The sequence below is a fragment of the Mangifera indica genome, chromosome 9, assembly GCF_011075055.1.
Source record: "Mangifera indica cultivar Alphonso chromosome 9, CATAS_Mindica_2.1, whole genome shotgun sequence".
In the NCBI taxonomy this organism is placed as follows: domain Eukaryota; kingdom Viridiplantae; phylum Streptophyta; class Magnoliopsida; order Sapindales; family Anacardiaceae; genus Mangifera; species Mangifera indica.
Window position 1 is genome coordinate 6983085 of NC_058145.1, and position 25921 is coordinate 7009005.

Genomic DNA, 25921 nt, shown 5'->3' on the forward strand with positions numbered 1-25921 from the left:
TTTTCTCAAGTCACTCCCTAACAACCCCATGTGAAGATAAAACAACAATGCTAACTTAACTGCATCAGTGTCATCCTCCCCCCACGGTCTCTGCTGGAAAACACAACTCAGATCAGCATATGTAACTGATTTACACCCATGAAAATATGTCTGGAGGATCCGATCTGTGGCCTTCGATGGAATGTAGAGGTCGATATCTACCAAATGACTGAATCGAAGGCCCGCCATAATAGCAAACTCATATGCACTGAATCTGACATCCACGTCATTAACCCGAAACCATAACTCCTCTCCCGAAGTCACCTTATTTACTGCTCGAAGGATGAAGGAATGTATTAGGACCCCACTAAATCGACTATCCTTCAACTCTAGGAAGTGTCCGAAACATGTACGTCGAAACATTTGTAATTGTCTCTCTGTTAATAATTTTTTTATCACGGCTCCAACATCTCTATATCCACGTGTAGTAACTTGAGCCTTGAAGTGCTTTTCGAGAGGGAATCGCAGTTCATCTCTGCTTTCGTCTCTTTTTCTCTTTTGTACAGCTCCCTGTATGAAAATTAAATTACAATTATATTAAATTTCTATAAATTTTAGAGAATAAATTATTCAATTCTATACATAGAGGCCTTATTTGAAAAAACAGATATCAAATTCGAATTCTACATGTCAAAAAACCTTAAGATGGTTAAATTTCAATTTGATCTCATATGAAAAATATCAAAACAGCCCTAAAATTTAATAGAATTGCATTCTGCCCCCCTGATTCCAACAAGAGGAAACGCATACTGGATAACTCTGGAAAATCGCAATTTGCCCCACCACACGAATTCGCGTGTCCACCACACGAATTCACGCGTCAACCGCGCGAATTCGTGAGTCAACCGCACGAATTCGGGGGGTTGACCGTAATTTTGCCAGCCCACAACGTTTTCCTATTTATGCTATGCCCCACCACACGATGAAAACACGCATTTTCACCCCCAACCACACGAACCCGTGTAGTCTAGGAAGTTTGAAAAGTTCAAAACACCTCCCCGTCCACACGAATTCGTGTGGTCACTGCGCCATTCGCGTGGTGACTGCCGAATTCGTGTGGCCACATTTCACCTTCCAAACTTCGTTTTTCAAACTTCATTTCAACAACAATCAACTCTAAACCTAATCTAACATAAAAGCCCTAACAAAATTCATCAAAATCAGCAAGAAATCAAGCATTTTCTTCGAAAATTTCAAACCGTAAACCCTAACTCAAAACACCCAAATTTCGCATCAAATCGCTCAAATTGTGAAACGAAATGCATAAAGAGATGACAAGGGTTCTTTTACTAACCTTTTTGTCCATCGTCGTTGCCGAAAGACGTCGAAAAAATCGCCGGATGAAATCGGAGTTGCCGAATGCACGAATCGTGTATTCAAAATTTTCAGTTTCGTGTGTTTGGCTGTTGTGCGCGTGGTTTTGGACGATTTTGAGTGGAGGGGCATTTTCGTCTCTTCGCAATTTTGGGGCATTTTCGTTTAGTGTCAAAATTTAGGGGTAATTTCGTTTTAGCCCTTAATCTTTGGGGCAATTATTTTAATTTCCCATATAAATAACCATAATTTGCTTTTCGCAAATGAAAGAATAAATATAATAACATAAGTATAAATAACTACAATTTGCTTTCACAAACAAGAAATAATTATAAAAATTGCATAAATGTAAATATTATAATTTGTTTTTGTAAATGGGAAAATAAAAATTAAACATGATAATAATAACAATATAAATGTCAACAACCACAATTTGTTTTTGCAAATAAGAAAATAAAAGCGACAATGTTAATTATTTGCTTTTACAAACAGGGACAACAATAATAATGAAAACGTTCATGATTTGTTTTTGCAAATAAGCGATAACGTCCATTATTTGCTTTTACAAACGGGATAATGACAATAATAAAAATGTCTATAATTTGTTTTTACAAGTAGACGACAACATTCATTATTTGCTTTTACAAATGAGATGATAACAGTAATGAAAATATAAATAAATTAGATAAATTAAATAACTAATAGTAATTATATTAAAATAAATATATAGTAATCATAATAATAGCGTGTTATAAATATAATTAAAAAGCAGGATAAACATAAAAGAAGTGTAGAGAAAGCGGAGGGCAAAAGTGGAGGGTGTGCATATGAACATTAGTCAAAAGGGTGTGTGTACAAATGAAGTGTGAGCGGTTGCATTTATACAAAATTTGCCCAACCCCTCAACCAATCAAAATGCTTCACTGCCCAAGGCCATTTAATGTGCCACCGCCCAAAGGTTTCTTCATTGGGTTGGTAAACTTTCTTGACCAGGGAAAATCCACTCTTATGTTGTAACGTATTGAACAAATTCTGGGAATACATAGAAATTACGAGGGATGAGTTATTGGAATCTGGTATTTAACTTAAAAATAATAAAATTATGTATATAAATAATATATATAATTTTATATATAAATAATAATATATTATTATGTAATTAAATATTTTTTTATGTATAATTTAAAATTATTAAATCATATAATAATATATAATTATTTAAATACATTATTTGATTATATAATACTGTTTATCCAAAAATTTCATCCTACCAAATTAAGGTTATTTCATCCTACAGAAAAAATAATAATAACATAAAAAGCATGCTAGCACTGGAAAAATATCTCATACATCCGAGCAATAAAATTTTTAAACAAAAATCTAAATAGCAATGAAATCAAATGTACTTACCAAGATCCTCTTTAACCTTGTCATATATTTCAAGCACAAAATCATTCATCTAAGATTAGTAATCTCTATTAAGACGACAAAATAGAATTTATAAATTATATTAGAGTTAAGACAAGTAAAAATCTAAGTATAAATATATGTTGTGAGTATTTAAAATGTACAATTTTCTAACCCCTCAACATCTTCAGGTATTTTCTCCATATTATTTAGAGAAACATTAGGAAATCAATCTTATGTATACATAAGAGTTTGTACAATCTCAGGAGATTACCATGTTTTAAAAGAATTTAAGATGCGACCACCCATACTAAATACTAACTCTAATGCCATTAAACCACAACTACAAACAACAAAACATTGAGTTTTCCTTGATTTTCTTAATACTTGTTACATTTATCTTTCATTTTCAATACCATTGAAAGCAAATAAAATATCTCATTAATACTCTAAGAGAAAAACACATTGATAATCCCAATAAAGCACAAAATGTGAAGTAGCATAAACATGAAATGTAAGGTCATAAAAAGTTTCTAACAATGTCAACAAGTGTTTAGCTTTCTCCATTGTCTTATTTGTTAGTGGCCCACTCAAATCACCTTAGTTATTAGATTTTAAGTTCATTAGCAAAGAAAGGTCATAATCTACTAACCTTTCCAAAGGTCTTTTGAAACTTTTGGGCCGTATCTAAGATCAAATAAGTGGAGTTCCACTTAGTGGATACACGTTGCATCTAGCTTACATGTGCATGAATCGAAAAGTAGTACAAAATATGTCGATCTCATAGGGATTGAGAAATCAACTTATTAACTCGTTTCGTGGTCTAAATTAACTAGGGAATCCAAATTGTGTTAAGACTATGATCACTAATGCGACTAAAACTACTCTACTACTTCTAATACAATTGACTAATGTGACTCTATTGGTATTAACTAAACTCATATATCAACTATATCTAGGAAGTAAGATTTTACTAACAATCTCACATAAACTTATAGTTAATCATGAAGGCTCTTTCTATAATTGTGATGTATTGATAGTTGGATATCTTAAATTACCCTAGTTCCCCTCTCAAGGTTGATTAAACGTGTAAGCATTAAACATGTATCTACTCTCATGGTACTTACGAACCCTTTAAGCTTTATGATTCCAATGATTCCACAAGGGCTTGACCTATCTCTGGTATCAAGGATCCAAATTTAAAACTAGCCACTCATATTGATTATAGATACATAATAACAATTATAAGGACACATAACTATGAATCGAAGATAAAGTAAAATGATCGTAGTTATCGCTCGAATTGTTAATATGTTGTCCTCATATCTGTTGCTATTGCATTCTGTATGTGTTCATTTCCCTGTGGCTCGTAGAAATCAAAAAAATAGAAACATCAATTGTCTACTTGTAGAAACTGAAAACCTAGTAAAATTATTGCTTGGGTGGCTTAGTGATTCTTTTATGATGCTCCTCTGCACCAAAGTAGGGATCCAAATCTCATTTGGATTATTATTTAACGCTAGATCCGTATTCTTTCCTCTTCCGCCCATATCCCTTTTCTAGTTAAGATTTGCTTCCTTTATGTGCGAATTTTCATCTTTCCTAATGCAATTAGGGTTCCACCAATTTCCTCTTTACTTCCGCACTTTTCTCTTAATTTCTGTGTTAATTTCTATAAAACTAGAAAATAAATACTAAGTAAATAAAAATACAAAAACAATATTAAAACTAAAACCTAAACCTAAATATTCTACCTAAAATGCACTAAATTATCAAATCTAGACAATGAAAATGGGCGCAAAAATCAAGTGCAACAAATTCCACCAAACTTAAATCTTTGTTTGTCTTTAAGCAAAACAAAATGGAGAACAAAGAAAGAATAATATCTCCCAAACTTAAATCTAGACAAACAGTATCACCCATATTGGATTCGGGTTCACCCATATTGGATCCGAGTCCACCCATAACGGGTTGACCCAACCTAATTTTGTTAACTGCCAAAGGGTAGTTACTGGTGTTTAGTAATTGGCAGTTGGACTCTTATATATAGTCCTAACTGTCTCTCAAAAGAAAGAACGTCATTTTATGAAAAGGGAAGAATTCTCCACCCAACACATACATAGATCTTGTCTCCCAAGATGAAAAGCAATACATGGGCAAATGGCATCATAGAAATAGACGAACGTCAATACCTCGTGCAGTATTCGAAGATGCTTCATCGAAAATCAATACGGGTATACAAAATTCTCATTTACAAAATTCATAGAATTTGATCCTGACATGTTTAATTATTCCCAGCAACCCAAGCACATAAGTGATTCCAATAACTAGTAGAAATTCATTTTGAAAAGATTTCTTGGAAGGGGTTGGTTTCGCTAGTCTACCATCTCAACTTGGTTGGTAACTCAAGCAACTCAGTCTAACCCAAAAACTACTCACACAAGTATCACGACCTAGGTTGTTGCACTTCATATCAGACATACACATGCCTAATTCAACATCAAGACTGTGTTTTCCATCTCCACTAATATAGGTTTCACACCTTGAAAAATTATTAAATCTTTTCTTTGATTGTAACGTCACTAGAGGTGATTAGTTGTGAAATGAAATAGATTGGGAACAATTCGTACAAACACATAGGCATCTTTTCGAGGTTAGAATCTAAGCACCTATATATTCAAGAGTTATATTCGAACATTAATTGGATCAAACAACTCATTCATGTTGCCGCCATAGACTTGTAGTACATTTCCATAATCAAACCATACATGGGATACATTCTCTTGTACCCATGAGTAGTGAATCTTATATTGATCCATTATAGCATTGATAAGCTTCTCGAGATAGTTAATTGCTACCATACTGATAGCCCCAAAAGAGACTACATTTGGCTATCATCAAACTAGGTTACTTGGTATACAAGACACTCTGATAATCTCAAGTCTATGGATTACATACACCACTATTTATTAGAAAAATATGTTTCATATACACTGCGGTTTCTATTTATATGTAACCTTATGGTAGGTTTGTTTAATGAGCTTGTAGTCAACAAAAACCCATGTGTTGCACCAGATTGTAAACAAACAACTTTTTACATGTGAAATCTACTATTGTCTTTTGTTAGGGTCATTTAACACAATGATAGTCTTACTATATTATTCATGCCCAAAGTCAGAATAATACTAGGTCTACGAATATTTCTAAAATGATTATTATATTTACTCATAAGGTTCTCATAATTAAAGATATACATTAATACACACGTTTTAGTTTTATCATTCTAAGAACATATATCATACACATACTTAAACATGATTTACAGATATAAAATGTTATTCACAATTATATAAATGTAATATAACCTGGACATATATCACTAAGAAGATTAGCTCTAAAGTATCAACTCTAACTAATGGTTGTTGGCAAATCGTGGTATGAGTTATCAATTGTAGTTTTGCCTTAAACTAAGAATGATTTTGTCCAAAACAATTAATTAATGAGGGTAAAATATTCAAAATTAGTTGTTGGGTTATATGTTAATTAATCGAATCCCAAAGTGTTTTTATCCTAAAAAATTAATAAAAGAAAATCGTTGCATGATCAAGTTATCTCTATAAAAGTTTTTATTGTAACCAACCAACTAAATAAACTAATACTAATAATAAAATATAAATTATCAAAAACAAAAACAAAAATTATCCTAAACTAAATACACTCTTGATGTATTACCATACTAGAATTTCATGAGGGTAACAAATACTTGTTAAAAAAATTGCATTTACTATCGTTAACTTTAACAAATTAATTTAATTAATTTATCAAACACCTTTAATAATCAAATAATTAATTTTGCCTCTAGATAATTTTATAAATAATAATCCTATACTATCTGTATTTGTAGATATATGGGTATCCATGATGATGGGACCTGAAATGTTTTGACCCCAAGGTCATCTAGCGTTATCCCATACGGTGCCCACCCTACATCAGCATTGCATCATGCCAATGCCAATCCAATTCTAGTATTGCTATTTCAATGTATTGTACTGTAGAGACAAATATAAAGGATTGACGTGTTAGGGCTTCACCTTTATTCTCCTTTTCCTTCCAAATGGTGGGGTCTGCCTGCTCTGTTACGCTTCTTTGCCTTGTTGAGGTACAAGTGTGAGCATCGCCACAAGGGTTAAATTCGAATCAAATTTATCTAAATTTAATTTAAATAAATTTAAAACAAATCAAATAAAAAAAAGCTTGAATAATTCAAACTTTACATATAAGTATAAACGAGTTTTAACCCGAGCCCAAATAGTATAACTAAGCAGTTCGTGCGGCTAGCAAGCCAGTTGAGCCGCCCAAGTGTCATCAGACTCATTAAGTGGACGATGTCGTTTCAGTGAAAAATTATAATGAAAGTTAAATTTTCATGCTTCACCCTTCAGGCCTTCACACACGGATCTTCCCTTCAGCCTTCTGCTCTTCTCCTTCTTCTTTCAGCTTTCTCAGATCTCAGTTTCATCAGTCTTAACCTCTGTCAGATGGCGCTCATTCCAGTCAACTCCATCATTGCTTCACCCTGATCTCACCATAATTTTGGTCTTCTCTTCTTCAGTCTTCTTAACTTTGGCCTTCTCTTTTTCAGTCTTCTTACTTTTGGCCTTCTCTTCTTCAATCTTCTTGTTTCATCCTAATTAATTAGGGTTTTTAATTTAGGGGTTTTGTTCATTATTGTTTTTCTGTGCTGCTGTGTTCAAGTTTAAGTCAAAGGCATATCAATTTTTGCTTTTGAGAACCTTGAACCTCAAGGTTATTTTGTTTTGGTGTACTGTCCATGAACTTAAGCAATGTTATGGTCATAGGTACGATGGTGTGCTATTTTGTTAACTTGATCTTGACTCTAAATCACCTGTACTTAGTAGGCTTTATTTTTTTCATTAGCAGTATCTTATATTAGAGAAAAGTTGGTTGGTTTTGTTAACAAAACATTTTTGATTTTTTTTTCTATACCTGAAGGAGTTGCTAACAGCTCGTGAGAAGCTTGTTAACTTGCGAGCTCAAATTCAAGCAGCTATTTTCTTAGCTCACAGAGCTCGAACTCAAGCTCAAGTTCGTCTGTTCATCAGCCGAGCCAAACTCGAGTTCAATTAAACTTGAATTTGATTCAATTCGAATCCAACCCTAACCACCACTACTATACAAACTTTTCGCCAACTATTACATAACCTTTCATGTAAACCATGAAGTAATTATATCCATTCCACTAATTTTTTTTTCCTTACAAAGTGGCTATTTGTCTCCATTATTGGTTAAATAAAGCAAAAACCCTGGTATGGGCACTCTAAGAATTCTGCTTTGTACCATCCATCTCTCATAGCCTCTTCAGTAATGTTTTCTTCCATTTGCTTTAATAATCCAAAACAGAAAAGTCCAAAGCATAGGATTTTATTTGGGCAAGGTGACCATCAATTCAATTTAGAATCAAATTCTAGCTGAATTAGCAAAATATACAAGCTGATCAAATACAAGATCGAACAACCAAAACCTGTGGCAATGCATTTGCAACTCTGCATGTGCAATCTACAGTGTAACTGAAAGTGAAAATACAAAGGGGCATTATTCAACGATCAAGTATGGAAGGAACAAAATTGAGTGACAAAATGATACCATCAGATTAAAATCAAATCTGAATTTCTCTCATTTATTTGCTTCAATGAATTCTCTATACTCTTTCTTCATTTTCACCCCCGATACAGACCTGCATTGCCAAGCTACCATGGATGTTAAAAATATAAATTATTCAAATGATCAGTTATATGTGAAAAAGGCAACTCAGATAAAAATATAACCCTGAATCCCATTTCAATAGTGTTTGAAGAACATATTTATATGCTAAATATTCAATTAACTGAGGAATCCTAACGAGCAACAGTACAGAATACTGCTACACATGATGTACCCATAAAGCAGAAAACAAGCACAGGTAAACATAATACAAGAAAACAAAGTTTGGCCGACCTGATCATCTCTTTGTTCTTGAAAAACTGGACACATGGTGTACCCATAATTCCAGCAGCTTCTGCTATCTCCGGATCTTCCTCAATATCAATTTCAACAAAATGTACATTCTGATCAAATTCATCAATCACCTGCCATCCATGAAAGATGGATCAAAAGTTACATAAATTACTTAGTCATTTAACAAAATAATAGTTAAAACTATCTTAAACTACCTTGCTAAGAATTGGCTTTAATGTCCTACATGGACCACAAGTTGGTGCAGTATAGAGTACACAAATAAGCCTTGGACTTTCATGGTACAATTTTCGTAGAGCATACTGTGAGATAGAAGAAATAGAGTAACATTAAAATATGAAAGTTTTAGACTATGCTTGAATAAAAAACCAAAATCATGAAGATTCATGTGATAAATAACTAAGAGTTCATCATATTAAGGTTAGCATCTTGAGAAAATGAACACATGCCTGGCCCCTATGCTCTGTACGTGATATATCAAAACCTTCTTGAACATCTCTGTCCGAGAGTTCCTTCTTAGGTTCTTCAGTTTGAGGCTGTCAAATACAAATTAGGTTAAAAGTGGATTATGGCAAAACATCCAACAGTAAAAATTGCTCTCTCCAAAATTAAATATCTATTAATTTGCATTTCAACTTTCCAGAACTGATTTCACCATCAGAGAACCAACATTTGAAAAACTCAACATCTAAGATTTTAATCAGCAAAGGTATTTAGAAAAATCTTTTAGTCTCGAAGGGGAATTTTTCTCTTCTTTTTTGGACAAGAGAATGTTAATTGTAATTCACAAATATTTTTAAGTGTCATGGACATAGAAAGAACCACATTTCATGAAATAAAGAAGTAATCTATAATAAGCTTTCTTTAACACTTTCATGCATATATTATGCAACTGAAGGGCCTTCTTTTTTTCCTCACTAATATTACAATATTATTACAACTCTTAGGTACCTTATGCACACAAATATTATAATGTAATATAATTTTCCTAACTAATATTACCATACATTATGCCTGGGACAAGTGCCTAGGGCCTAGGCCCCTAGAGCCCAAGCCCTAGGTCTAGGCTGAGGGATAAGTCCTATAGCTAGGGGTGGATTAGAATCAAACCGGTTTAGGCTTGAATCCACGTTCCACTCATTTGCCCTTTCAACAACAATGTTCACCCTTCCGACTATATTGTTCACCCTCTGGCAACATTATTCACCCCGTCGATAGCACTATTCACATCATCGACAACCCACTGGTGATACTATGCATCAATTTGAACAAGCTCGAGCAAGACATTATGTTTTTCAGCCAAGCTCAAACCAATCCTTGTGTGAGGTCGACTTAACTCAAATTCACCCTACCTAGAGCCTAGATTGGGCCTAACAATAAAACTAATAATAAATAATAATAACTTTTACCCCCCTAAAATACAATTTTTTAATATTAAAAAATACGAGCCCAAGGGCTTGAGCCTAGGGCCTAAACCCTGTCTCCATGGGTCCAAGCCCTTCAAAGAACCGAGCCTTGGGGCTTGGGCTGGGTTGTCAGGGCCCTTATTTGCCCAACTCTACTATAGTATTCCTTCCCGTCCTCAAAAAAGGAAGAATACATAAACTTATATTTCCAACAACATTGCCAAATTCATTACGATGACTAGTAGAAAGTTGTTAGATTTTATATGTTGTAACAATGTTAGATTTCATAATAAGTTGATAAGACTCCAATTGGTTAAACTTTTTAGATGTATTTATATCACCAATCATAGTCATGAGAACAATAGATTCTAAATTCTCCATGCAGCTTATCAATCTTTCATCAATGTTAATTGCATCAGCAAATAAGCAAATGCCAGACATCATCAGGCTCCCATTTTGAGGGGTTAGAGAATCAGTTAATTTAACTCCAAATCAGACAAAATTGTAAACATAATTATCTATCACAAGGAGAAGAAGAATAGATTAAGTAGTATAGTATTTGAAAGTTAGCTACCTGGTGAAACTCAATGAGGAGATTACTCCTCACAAGGTACCTCTCAACAGACAAAGCAGCAACACATCCTGATCCAGCAGCTGTTATGGCTTGTCTCCACTCATGGTCCTGTTTAGTAAAATGGCAACTGAATTAATAGACAGTCTATAAAAGCCAGGGGCTTTCCCAAACATGCAGCATATATCAACTTTTTCACTGAAGTTTCAAGAACAATTAACATAACCATAATTATTTCTTATGAACTTGAATGTTATCAATATCACACATAAGTATTTTGTTAGTTGAAACCATGACATGTTAAAAATTCCCCCATGATTATAATTCTAGTGTTTCGTGGCTTAGACAGTAATAATAGACATGAAATCTATTCCTAAAATTTTACTAACATGTAAATACTCAGATGAAGCATGCAGCAAAAAAGAAACTATTTAATATTTGGAGAGATGACCATCTAACCTAATTAACTACTCCAAATTCAAAATTAATTATGAAATTGAATATACCAAACTTTATGTCAAGAATAATAACTTTCGTCACATATAAACCAGATTTATGAACCAATAAATCATCCAAATATGCAAAGTAACTCCAAGTTACATGTGCAATTCACAAACAAAGATAATTTATGCATTTTTCACAAGCATCATTTCCACCTAAATACTTGTCAAATGGAAAGAATTCACTTTACTGTACACCATATCTCTCATTAATTTTTTCTGTTATAAACAAGAGATTCATTAAAGAAAATGCAGCAGATGATGCTAACAACTTAGAATGCAAAACACAGCTAATGCATCAAAATCAAATTATCATGTTCCTGAACATCAATTATGTCAACAATATGATCAGGTCAATGATGAGATTGTAGGCCTGGGTAAAACATTTGGGGCACATAATGGGCACTGACAACCTCAGCTAAAAACTAAACTGAACTTCATTAAATAAAGATTTGACATGATTACCTGCACATCTCCAGCTGCAAATACACCTTCAACAGATGTTTTTGCTGTACCCTCCTCAACAACTACATAACCAGCACTATCCAGTTCAACTTGTCCTTCCAACAGCTGGCTATTTGGTGAATGACCAATACCATAAAATAAGCCTTTTGCCTCAAGCACAGATTCTTCACCAGTATCAACTTTTCTGAGTAAAATGCCAGACATTTGGCCTTTCATATTGCTAACAACGTCAACAGTCTCAGTATTGAAGTGCACGGTGATATTTGGATTATTGAACACTCTGAAACATTCGCGATAATCAACCTGTTAAACAAACATTCAGGGAGTTGAAACTCAAAATACAAATTGTTCATTAGTATATAATTCATCGCTATCAAGGCTGCCACTGAGAAACAAAGAAGAGAAAATAAACACCGTGTAACAAATGCAAAAATTAAATAAATATATAACAGTAGTAATAAATTAAAAGATGGAAAAATACATGAGGACTATCATGTTTTGGTTCTTTTCCTTATAATTTAAACTTTCCTGGTCCAACTGCTGTAAGTATTTCTAACAGAGCAATCTTGTGGCAAATAAAGTTTCTAATCTCTGATTTCATGATGATTATAGTCAAGAAAAATAAGGACCGTTCTAGCATGATACGGACAATTCAAGGGAGATGTTGCACATCAATAGCAGAGGGGCAACAAAAGATTATTGCATGATCTCTGATAACCTTTTGTACCAAAAACAACTGTTTTCACCTTCTATTGAAAAGGGGTCATAGTCAAGAATAGTATCAACTTAAACAAACTTGAGCTCTTTCATCTAAAGACCTAAAGACTATTGAGTATTTACAGGTAGACTAACCACAAGTTTTTTTACAATTAAGGAAGCTAATCTTTGTGAACAAATATTATAGAATTTTTTTTACTTTCATAATACATATGCTCACAGAAATATCTCAGTGTCTGTTATGTTATGCACATAACAAGAAGATATCTTGGTAATGATACAATAAAACAACAGAAACACAGAATGGGGACCAGAAAAAACAAAATTTTGATTCAGACAAGAATATACATAATTTTCCATAGAAAATTCAGCATCAGGAGAAAACAAATAAATGCATACAGGTGATATCATATAATCAAAGGGAATATATGACTAATAAGAATCAAGAAATTTTAGATTTATATCATATAGAGAACAGCAATGTTAATATAGTTTTACAGACAGATAAGTACTTTACAACAACAAATCTACAATCTTAAGGTAAAAAATGAGCTTTCACAACTTTAAAAGAAAAATATGAAAAGAAAGTGGAAGAAAGAAATCAGTTCAAAACAACTAACCTATCCTGCATTGCTTTTGATGCCCTTAGTTGATCCTTACGTACAAGTAAATGAACATGACGAGCATACTTCGTCAAATATATAGCTTCCTCTGTAGCTGTATCTCCTCCTCCAACCACACCAAGAACTTGCCCCTTGAACAGTGGAGATGCTCCATCACATATCGCACATGCACTGATCCCTCTACTCCAAAATTCATCCTCACGAGGCAATCTGAGCCTTTTTGCGGTGGCTCCAGTAGCATAAACAATGCTGTGGCACTGAACCTGAATGTAAATAAAGGCCAAAAAACTATTCATAACACCATATGAAGCAATTAAGACTTTTCTAAGACCAATTAACTACTGATTCAGACCATCAACATCACAAAAGATCCTAGTAGCAAGATTATCTGAGATTCAAAACAGGGAAAAAGCAAACCCTTTTTTGTCTTTCTCATCAAATCTTAAAATCTAATCATCTGAATAATTAAAGATATAATGCTCGTTGAGTTTTACTTGCAAAATATGCGAGAAAATAAATAATACTAATGACACTTGTGCGTCAGACGACGATGCTGGTGCCACACATCATTGAAAGGACCTACCCATGCATTTTACACATGGAAGTGCAATGAATAATGGAGTGTCACAAAGGTCACTAGCATGACCCTAAAATAAAAACAGAAGTCCATAATTCAGTAACACATATCATAAGCAAGAAAGTAATGCTCAGTGAAGATTTTGCATCAAAGAAATAGTAGGTAGCTTGAGGTCTAGTTCAACCAGCAAATCAAATAAGCTTCAACACTAGAAATGATAATAATAATCAGATAACGAGCAAAATTTCAAGCCAAAATTAATTATAATTATATACTTAATGTTTCAGTATCATGCAACCACATCATTCTATACATTGATGAACGAAGAATATGCAGCAAAACAGCATATCACCTTACGTTCACTACTTTGCACAGTGAAAGGACTGTTCTTAACGTCAATATACTCAACATCTTCTTGGAACAGTTCTGCACCCCAACGTTCAGCTTGTCTTCGCATCCTAGGTAGCAAAAAAGTCAACGTTCTATACATCAGTCCGGGAAGCTAAAAACAAATTTCACATACAAGAACAAGAGAAGAGATTTCCTTTTTTTCTTTTTTTTGGTTTCATTACCTGTCCATCAAATCTGGACCAGTTATTCCTTCTGGAAAACCCGGAAAGTTCTCCACTTCTGTGGTTGTCATTAACTGTCCACCTGGAACACCACCAACTTGGTATCCCTCAAACACCACAGGCTTTAAATTGGCACGAGCTGCATATATTGCAGCTGTATATCCAGCTGGACCTGAACCTATTATTACCACATTTTCAACACCTTTACCTGCAAGAAGAGAAACAAAACAGATAAAAAAAATCTCAATAATACCTTTAGTTTTACAACTATTACAAACAACAAAAGCAAATTCATTCTTGCCAAGAGACACTTGTAATTGACAAAGGTGCCTAAAAGCATGGGTAGAAAATTAAAATGGATCCAGTTGACAGAAAAGATGTAACTAGATAGGTTATCACCACACATACACGAAGGTTGATGTTACTATGCCCAAATCAAAGGTAATAATATGAAGTGACTAATTAATTTACAATCTTCTTGATTTAAAAGATCATAGAAGAGAACAATTTTCAGAATAAATCCTGGGCAATTTTCATTCAACCGTTCTACTTAATAACATCTAGACCCAAATTATTACAAAACCAGTGAAATTTCCCTTTCAATCGTAAAATCATCATATATATCCTCTAAATTGACAAAAATCTTCTAGAAGTTTCATGAAATTATCATCTGTATTTTACCCAAACCTCGTAGCATTCCAGTTGTCACAAGCTCCCTCCATTTTCATAAATTTAACTTATCCGTATACAAACTAAACCTCTCAAACTCAATGAACTCATTCATGTATGAATAAAAAAATCTCAAATCGCATAACTTATATTCATTCTATGTTCTTTATTAAACTTTCAAAGATTAAATGAGCTACCTCTTACATTAATTAAAAAATTTAATAGTCACCCGCATTACTAAAACTAGTAAGCTTATTAGCAGAAATAGAATAAGAATGATTTGAGATAGACCTGGAGAGGAAGGAGAGTCGGTGTCGATGGAGTAAGCTCTGAGACGGAGACTTGTAGTGGAAAGCGAGTGGAGTGGGAGGGAGCGTCGGCGAGTGGAGAAGGGTTTGAGGAGGAGGAGAGAGTGAGAAGGGTGAGGTGGAGAGAGAGTGAGTGTGGACATGGCAACTGGGTAGTGATGGTGAGTATGAGTCGGCACGGTCCCGATTCCGACGCCTATCCTTGAAGAGGCAGCCATTTTGTTTCAGACCATACAATTTTAAGCTTGTAAGTTATACCACCAGTTAAAATGCCTTCAACATTTTTGCGGAAGATGTGCACACGCGCTTCTCTTTTATCCCTAATGACTCCAATGTATTATATTTATTTGTTTTTCTTTTTTATTTATTAAATTAAAATTTTATATATATATATGTAAAGAGAGAGAGAGATAGAGAGAGAAAGAGAGAGAGAGAGAGACAAAGGACTATTTTCTATTCAAGTTTTAATATTCGGACAAAACAAATCCACACTCACAATGTTTGAAAAATTTAAAATTTCATTTATATCCGTTTATTAAAATTTTTTATTAAAGATAAAGGTAAAATTATAATTTTATCAATAAAATTAAAAAACATAAAATTCAACATTTCTTCTCTAAAGTTTTAAAAACTAATACATTTACTTCTGTTTAAAGTTTTTTAATTTTAAAAAGTAATATTTACCCCTCCTCAAACCTAGGGTTTATATTTTTCCCCTCTTCAACCACCAGTGACGATGCTTTTGCCTAAGGATACATCAAGCAATGCATTTTTATCCCTCACCCTCTTTAGCGTACAATGAAGATGCATCAATTCTAGAATAATCGATGAAGACGACTCTTCATTGATTCTTTTGAAATTGACGAAAATGCATCTTCGTCACACGCCAGAGAGGATGAGAGATGAAGACGTGGTCAATGTGGCTAAAAATCCTTAATGGCAAATTAATCCTAGAGGGAGGTGAATATGAGTATTAAAAATTTAACCATAAAATTACTAAATGAAATTTTTAATCAAATTTCCACAAACAACAATCAAATAATTAACCAAAGCATACAGTGAAAAAGGGAGTTTAGAGAATGCTCAGAATTTTTAGAGTGATTTGAAGCTTTTTATCTCAAGCCTTCTACACCCACTTCTTCAAGCAACCGGCTTGAAGTTTCTATTTGAATCACTTCCAAAATACACTAGTTGAATCAGATTATGCCTTTTTTACAATAGTATATGAGATTTTACCCAAGCATAATTAGAAAGAAGATTTAGAAGTAGAATGTGTCTCTAATAGGATGATTTTATTAATTTGTAGAAGTGTTTCTCTTAACGATATGAGTTTTTTGGTTTCTTGAGAGAGATTGAGATGATGATTTTTTAATGTTTTGAATATGTTTTCTAACCCTTTTTTACTTCAATCTAACTTGTGTATATAGCCTTGAGACTTGAAAGATCTGTTGGAATAATTTTACTAATCGTTGACTTGTGAAAATGACATTTTAACCTTGAAAACGCGAATGGATAGGTGTTTTCTTCTGAAAGACGGGCATCCTCTTACACATCCTTACTTTGGCAATTTCAAAATAGTAATCCAATGATCGAATTTTTGAAATGCGTACATCCCTCTTTTCGAGATGGGTGTCTTGTCTTGTTTTTTAAAATTCTAGAGAGCATCAAACATGAGAGGATGGGTAAGGGACAGACATAAAGGCGAGCATCCCAATGTGTTGACTTTGTTGATCATCCCAATTTTACTTATGAATGCATTAGAGAAGGGAATGGGCATCTCATGGTCATCTTCTAGTATGGGATGAATATCCCTTAACTTAAGACAAGCGTCCTTGATCATTTTGTAAAAAAATTCCCTAGAGCTCCAATCTTCTAAGGGCAGGCATAAGACGATCACATAAACTAATGTCCTATTTAGGATGGGCATCCTTAACTTGAAAAATTAAACATTTACATTTCACCCATCTTTCGATCATTGCAATGTTATGTCATGGACTTTATTATCTCAATAAATATTAATTAACAATTTACACTTAGTTTTAACATAATCAAAACACTTGGGGTCTAATAATCTCCCTTTTTTGCTTAACGACAAAACTTAATGTTTAAGTATCAAAAAATTAATTTAGAGAGTTTGAAAACCTTTAAAAGCAATTCAAAGCTCCTCCTCATTTTAGCAATACAAATCAATTTGAAAAATTAACACTTTTAATCTTATTTTATTTCAGTTTGTTTAAACCATAAACTCATTTAACCAAACTTATTTAAACTTTTTTTCCAAAAGAAGTCACATAAGTCATTATCATTTAAAACAACCAATCTCTCCCTCTTTTTATCATAAATCAAAAAATAATTTTGACAGAGTTTCCTTTGTTTTTTGAATATCCCAAAATGACAAACAAAAGAAAGAAACATTATCAATATCAATCAACGTCAATCAACCAACTTCTCACTATCATCATCAACATCAACGAACCAAATTCTCAATATCATCATCAACAACAAATCCATAATATCCATGATATGAATCATAACATAGCATCATAAAAAAAATTGTTAATATCCATATAAGCAAACAAAATGAGATAAACATAAGAACAAAGCAATATAATGAAACATAAACCAAAATATGCATTAATACATGTTCCTCAAAAGACTATGCAAAATGATGATGCAATGAGATGTAAAATGTATGAAGGAAGAATCATGGTTCATCATCTGAAGGTGGAGGCATATTGCTAAAACTACGGTGACAATCACAAATATGCTATTGAAAGAGATATTTCATGGAATTGAGATGATGATCATAACTTTGCATATTAGTACATGTAAAACACTTTATAACCCATAGAAATCACTCTACAATCCATGCATATCATGACGCAACCTAAGTAGTGATTTATTTATAGAGCTCATAAACCCAAACACACGATCCTAAATGGTAGATGACTCGGTATCTGAAAATGACTTGTGGCAAGGACATATCCACGTATAAGAAGAACCCAAATGATGGGAGTAAGTTCCTCTTCTTAAAAAGTAGCGAGTTGAGGATTCAGTCGAGCAGTTGTGCAAATTGGTTGGGTTGAGGCTAAATAAGCTGCCACCCACCTTGAGGAAGGTGGCAGATCATTTGCATCTATAAAAGTGTATCAAATCCAATGTAGTCCCTCTTAGTAAAGTTTTTCAGATATGATTTGTCATTGTCTCGCAATTAGAGCCCTAAACCCTTAGCAATCATAGTGACAATAGTGTCAAACTCAATAATTACCTTTATGACATTTTTAATCGAACTGATCTTAACAATAATCCAATGAGTAATATCTACCTTATGACCATGGAGGACTACATCCAATAGAACAAGATCCTTTAATGTCACTTGATCATTTGATTGATCATGTGCATTTAGGGTATAAGTTATCATACGATGAATAATCTGCATGATTGGATTATGCAATGCACTCGACTTAATGGTCTTTCTATATGCCTTAACATCATCTAATGGTTCCCAAGCTACTTGAGCATCAAAATCAGCGAGGACATTCAATAACCCTCATTATCACACTCAAGCCACCGAGCTAAGTCTTCCAATTTCACATTAAAATACCTTCCCTTTAACCAAAATTTCAAATTGTAGTTAGTGAGTTCACCCCGAGATCCTTTAGATAATTCTAAGCTACTATAAAAGTCATATACCCATGATTCAAAGTAATAAGTATCAATTTAAAACAATTTTGCCCAATCAACACCATATATAAATCCAAAGAGATCATCCCAAAGACCAAGTACGTGTAAAACTTGTTCTTTTATAACTAGACTTGAAATAATGTTATGCATTGTGAGCTTCTCAATGGTGTTCTTATGCGTTTGATTTCGAATGGGAATTCCACAAATCTTAGTATGACGACTTCCCTAGGGTAGACTTTTTGGTGCCATAGGTGATGAAAATAGCTTAAAACCAACTCAAAACTAGAGGAAATCAATAAAACCATGGTAGAGGATGATGATGAATGGCAGTTGAATCTTGACCAAATGAATGAATGCCAAAATATCGTGCAAAATATGGAAGAAATGATAAGGATGCTATATATGATAATGAAACATGCAAGATGTCATCGACAAAGTTGATTTGAGCAACAAATGATGTATAAAACGATAGAGAATCACGATAGTTGTCATAAAAAATAGGTGGAAAAAGTACTATGGTAGGTTTTATGTGACAGCAGTGGTCAAAATAGTCATTTTAGGCTATAACAAGTGTAGGGGAAGAGGGTCCTTGGGTGAGGGTGGTTGGGAAAAATGTTGAATAAAGTTAAGGTTTTTGTTTTATATAACTCGAGGGACCACTATTCCACCAAGTGGGACATAGATCTTTTTCTTTTTTTTTTAAAAGAAAATGACTTATGCGTAACCATTACAAAAAAAAAAAAAAAAAGTAATAAGCATCCCTCCCTTTTTTTGAATTTACAAAAAAAATGACATATGGGACAACTATTACACAAAATGGGATAGACGTCTCGTGCCTGAAATCTAGTTTCTTTGTAGAAATCATTTGTGTAATACATATGCAATTTGAATCAAAACACCTCAAGAAATGATTCTTGGATATTTTTATCATTTTTAGAATATTTTCAATATGTTCCACTATTGAAATGACTTGGATATTAATGAAAATACATAGTGTAACATATTTATCGTAAACACATATTGCAACCTTAGCATTTACAACCACATACAAGCATGTCAAAGTGATATGTGACATGCAACTAAATGTCATAAATATGCAATGTCACACAAATCCATATCTATATGCATAAATGTGCATTTAGTCATGCTATGTGCATATATACAAATACATAAGTGCAAAAGCATGTCAATCATTAGCAAAACCATCCAAATATATCATAATCAACATGTTAAGCATATACATGTATTAAACAAGCACAAAATCACCAATATTCATTCTTAAGCATATCAAGTTCTATTACCCTATTAGCATACCAACTAAATACAAAACACCATCATATCAAATAAACATAATAAAAACAAGCCAGTATATTGTCACAAATGTCATTTCAATCATGTTTCAAGACATATCAAAGGTCATGCACTTACTTGATTTGCATTGTTCATCCTAAACTTTCTTCAAATATAGCAAAATCTTTCCTTATCAAAAGGCTTAGTTAAAATATCAACAAATTGATAATTAGTATCAATAAATTCAATTCAAATATCACCCTTGCTAACATGATTATGCAAGAAATAAGATCTAATATCTATATGCTTTTTTTTAGAGTGCAAGATAGAATTTTTGAAATGTTTGAATAACACTTGTATTCTTACAAAATATAAAGATGTTTTTCGTTTCAAAACCAAAATCTAAAAGTTGTTGTCTCATCTATAAAAGTTCTACACAACAACTAGCCATAGATACATATTCAACTTTCATAGTAGATGTTGCCATTAAATTTTGTTTCTTTGGAAATCATGAGATAAACATATTTCCTAAAAATTAACAAGTACCACTAGTGTTTTTCCTATCTATTAGACATCCTCTAAAATCTACATTTGAAAATGCTTATAATTCAAATGAGGATCCCTTAAGGTACCATAAACCAATATTTAGGGTTTTCTTAAGATATCTTATGATTCGTTTAAAGACATTTAGATGCAATTTCTCAAGATTCATTGAAAATAGGCACGCATGCATACACTAAACATGATATCAAGCCTAGATGCAGTTAAATACAATAATGCACCTATCATCTTCTATATATTTTGGTTTCAACGCTTTTACCTCTTTCATCCGTATCTAATTTGAGTCAGGTGCTCATAAGTGTGGGTTGCTCTTTGGCTTCTTGCATGTTGAACTTTTTAAGAAGGTCTTTGACATCTTGGTTTGGTTGAGCGAAATTCCTTCTTTTGTTTATTTGATTTGTAGTCCAAGGAAGTAGTTAAGCTTCCCCATCATGCTCATTTCAAATTCACTTTGCATTGTCTTAGAAAAAAACTCTACAAAAAGACTCATTAATCGCATCGACAATAATGTCATCAATATAAATTTGAATAACTAAGATATCTTGCATTTGTCTTTTTATAAATAAGGTAGTATCCACTTTTTCTTTTGAAAAACTATTTTTAATTAAGAAAAGACTTAATCTTTCATACCAAGCTCTAAGAGCTTGTTTTAAACCATATAAAGTTTTTCTTAGTTTAAAAACGTGATTTAGAAATTCATGATTTTCAAAACTAGGAGGTTGTTCAACATAAACCTCCTCTTGAATAAAACCATTTTAAAATGTATTTTTTAACATCTATTTAAAAATGTTTGAAATTTAAATAACATGCACATGCAAGCAACATCCTAATTGCTTCTAGTCTCACTACGGGTGTATAGGTTTCATCAAAATTGATACTTTCCTCTTGAAAGTACCTTGGACGATTAATGTTGCCTTGTTTTGAACAACTCTTGACTCATCCACTCTGTTTCGGTATACCTATTTTGTGTTGATGGTGGGATGATCCATCGGCCTTGGAACTAATTCTGATACTCAATTTCTTTTTAATTGGTTCAACTCCTTTTACATGGCTAACACCTAACTCTCATCTTACAATGCCTCATTTACTCTTTTTGGCTCTATTTGTGACAAAAATGCCACAAATTTGCATTTGTTCCATAAAGAAGCCTTTGTCCTTATACTTTGGGATGAGTCTCTAATGACTTTTCCTTCTTTAGCCTCATCTTTCATTATTGGGAAAACATATTCCCTTTGAACTTCTTGAGGTTGCATGAGATTGTTTTCATATGGGACTACCTCAAATTGGTTTTCTTCTTCCTTAGGCTTAGGAGCTTATTTGATTTGCAAATCTTCCATAAGCTCTACCACCTCATTTGTATTGTCCTTATTAGCACACTTCGAAGAACATTCATAAAAAATAACATGTATAGATTATTTAACAAGAAATGTCTCTATATGCTTTCGAGGTTGATGATTAACTTAGAAAAATTGTTTCATCCAATTTGGCATCGAATTTTCTTAGGTTATCATTTCCATTGTTTAACATAAAACACTTACAACCAAATGGATGGAAATATACAATATTAGGTTTCTTCCATTTGAATAACTCATATAAAGTTTTCTTCAGAATTGACCTAATCATGATCCAATTGATGATGTAACATGTGGTATGATGGTTTCACCCTAAAAAGATTTTGGCAAATTATGCTCATATAACATGGTCTTAGCCATTTATACCAATATTCTATTTTTTCTCTCAATAACTTCATTTGTTAAGAAGTCTTGGATGCCAAAAAGTTATGCTCAATGTCATGCTCATTATAATATGCTTCAAAATTTGATTTTTTAAATTTTTTTCGATGATCACTTCTCATGTAAGTAATTGCATAATCTTTGACCAAATTCGGTTTTGCAATTTCTTAATGAATGGAGCAAATGTTTTGAAAACATCATTTTTGTGTGCAAAAAGTAAAACCTTTATAAATATTGAAAAATCATCAACTATCACAAAACAATAATGTTTTCCACCTAGACTTATTGTTTTAGATGGTCCACACAAGTCTATATGTAAAGTTGTAAAGGCCTATAGGTTGAAATGCAACTTTTGCTTTTAAAAATGGTTCTTGTTTGCTTTCCTAAAGCACATGCATCACAAATTTGGTCTTTTTTGAAAACTAATTTTGGTAAACCTTTGACCAAATTCTTTTTTGAAAGTTTGTCCATCATATCAATGCTTGCATGTCATAACCTCCTATGTCATAACCACATGCCTTCTTCCTTAGTTGAGATGGGCCATAAATCTCTAGATAAAATATCATGTAAATCTATAATGTATACATTTCAATGCCTATGACCTATGAATGCAATGACATTAGTGCAAGTGTTAACAATTTCACAATACAAGGAATAAAAACAAACTTTGAAACCATTGTCACATAATTGACTTATGCTAAGTAAATCATGTTTAGAACCATTAACAAGTAGAAGATCATTAATTGAGAGAGAAAAGTTACCTATGGTTCCAATACCGATTACTTTCCCTTTGGAGTTGTCACCAAAGTTGATGTTTCCACCATCTTTAGCTTTCAAGGAGATGAAAAGACTGTTGTTTTCAGTCATATGCCTTAAACATCCACTATCCAAGTACTATTTGCTTGACTTTTTGCTCTTAGCTTCAAGGCACACCTACACAATAACAACATTTAAACTTTCTTTGGTACCCAAATAGTTTTGAGTCCAATTGGGTTAGCCTTGAAAGTCCCTTTAAGAACCCAAACCTTATTGATTTTAAAAGGTTTGTTATTCCAAATTGGACATCTCCTAATGACATAACCAATAAAAGTACAAAACTTGCATTTCATGTGTAATACATGAGGTTTCTTTAATGGTCTATTATTTCTTCTAATCTTTTTTGCCAACATTAACTTTATCCAATATTTCATTTGAACTATCAAGTTTCTTTTTTAATTCAAATTTTTATTTTTCATGTAATCCAATTCTTTAATCAAGGATTCCTTTTCATGCAAAGCTAGTTCTAGTTCTTTTTTAGCTTTATCATGTTCATTTTGGCTACTTTCTAACTTATCTTTCATGCATGCAAAGTTTTTCTTTAAAGATTTATTTCTTGAACTAATGCATTTATGTTCCACTAATAATGATTAAAATGCATCATATAATTCTTCAAATGAGTAAGAGTTAGAATCAGTTACCTTTTCCTCTAAGTTGTTGTTGGCCATGAAGCAAAGATTAACCCTTTCTTCCTCTTGCTTGCTTTTATCACTTAAGTCACACTTCCACTTCAAGTAACGACAAGTACTTTTTTTAAATTTCTTATCCTTTTCTTTTTTCTTTTCTTTTTGAGGAGAAGGCATTCTTGTCTATTGTGTCTTGGTTTCTTACATTTATAGCATATGATCTCTCTTTTTTCTATTGTTTTTCCTTTTGATCGATCTCTTATTCTTTTAAGACTTGGAGAGAAATTTGCTAAATTTGCAAGCTAGGAGGCTTACATCCTCTTTATCCATTGAAGATTCTCAATCTTCCTCATTTTTCTCAATTGCCTTCACAACAATGTCCCTTATTGGTTTAACTTCCTTTTTCTTTAGTTTTCTTTTCATTTCATAGGTCAAGAGACTTCTTATAAGCTCATCCATTTGTATCTTAGTAAGGTTTTTGGATTCTTCAATTGTCATTACCTTCATAGTTCATTTCTTTGATAATGACCTTAACACTTTTTTTACTAATTCTATGGTTTCGAATCTCTTTCCAAAGCCTTTCAATTCATTTACCAAGTTCAAAAATCTTTAATACACGTTTTTTGTGCTTTCTTCTATCTTTATTTCAAACAGCTCATACCCACGGAAGAGAAGCTCAATTTATGACTATTTGACTTAACTTGTGCTTTCATGTGTTGTTTGAAGGATAGTCCAAACTTCTTTCATTGTTTCATAAGCAATAACTCTATTAAATTTTGTTGAGTCTAATACACAAAATAATATATTTATGGCTTTAGCATTCAAACTCAGCATTTTCTCATTTTCATCATTAAATTTCATTTCATTTTTAGGCTCATTTGTTATGAGATTCCTAGGTACAAAGTCACCATGTTCAATAGTTTTTCACAACTTGTAGTCTATTGATCCAATGTGCAATCTCATTCTAATCTTCCATTGGGTGTAGTTTACTTTACAAAACAGGTAAGGTCAGTGGTACATTATCTTTCACTAAAACTAGTGTAGAAGTGTTTATCATTATCAAATGATCTTAAAACTCTAAAATTGATTGGAATTCATAAACTTAGAGTCCAAGCTTTGATACCAACTGAAAAACCTAGAATAGCAAATTAATTCAAGAAGTGGGGTTGAATAGGAATATTAAAAATTTAACCACAAAATTACTAAATGAAATCTTTAATCAAATTTCCACAAACAACAATTAAATAATCAACTGAAGCATAAACTAAAAAATGGAGTTTAGAGAATGCTCATAATTTTTAGAGTGGTTCGGAGCTTTTGTCCTAAGCCTCTTACGTCCACTTCTTCAAGCAATTGACTTGAATTTTCCACTTGAATAACTTCCAAATTACACTAGTTGAATTTGGATTATGCCTTTTTACAATAGTGATATGAGATTTCACCCAAGCATAACTAGAAAGAAGATTTAGAAGTAGAATATGCCTCTAATAGGCTTATTTTACTATTTGTATAAGTGTTTCTCTTAAAGATATGAGTTTTTTGGTTTTTAGAGAGAGATTAAGAGCTTGGAGATTGAGATGATGATTCTTGAATGCTTTGAATATGTTCTCTAACACTTTTGACTTCAATCCAACTTGTTTATATAGCCTTAAACTTGAAAGATCCATGGAATGATTTTACTAGTCGTTGACATGTGAAAATGACGTTTTAGCCTTGAAAATGAGAATGGACGGGTGTCTTTTCACACATCCCTACTTTGGAAACTTCAAAATAGTCGTCTAACAATCAAATTCTTGAAATATGCCACTCGAGGGGCAAATATCCCTTCTTCTGGGTTAGACGTTTTACCTTGCTCCTTAAAATTCTAGAGAGCATCAAACATGAGAGGACAAGCAAGGGACAGACATAAAGACAGGTGTCCTAATGTGTTGACTTTGTTGACCATCCCAGTTTTGCTTATGAATACATTAGGGAAGGGATGAGTATCCTATAGTCGTCTTCCAATATGGG

General features: G+C 32.8%; 1 protein-coding gene across 2 annotated transcripts; it reads right to left on the bottom strand.

The window, feature by feature from the left end:
• Positions 1-8231: 8231 nt before the first annotated feature.
• LOC123226213 (thioredoxin reductase NTRC-like) lies at positions 8232-15524 on the bottom strand. 2 transcript variants are annotated; one of them, XM_044650749.1, is made up of 11 exons: positions 15185-15524; positions 14225-14432; positions 14005-14110; positions 13073-13338; positions 11736-12015; positions 10774-10881; positions 9243-9329; positions 8991-9095; positions 8776-8906; positions 8425-8515; positions 8232-8348 (listed from the first exon to the last, which is right to left on the bottom strand). In XM_044650749.1, the coding sequence occupies exons 1-10, from the start codon at positions 15417-15419 to the stop codon at positions 8455-8457; spliced, it is 1587 nt and encodes a 528-aa protein (XP_044506684.1). In that variant the 5' UTR covers positions 15420-15524; the 3' UTR covers positions 8232-8348; positions 8425-8454. The 2 variants fall into 2 exon arrangements, with proteins under 2 accessions (XP_044506684.1, XP_044506683.1); XM_044650748.1 differs by having other exon boundaries at positions 8232-8515.
• Positions 15525-25921: the final 10397 nt, after the last annotated feature.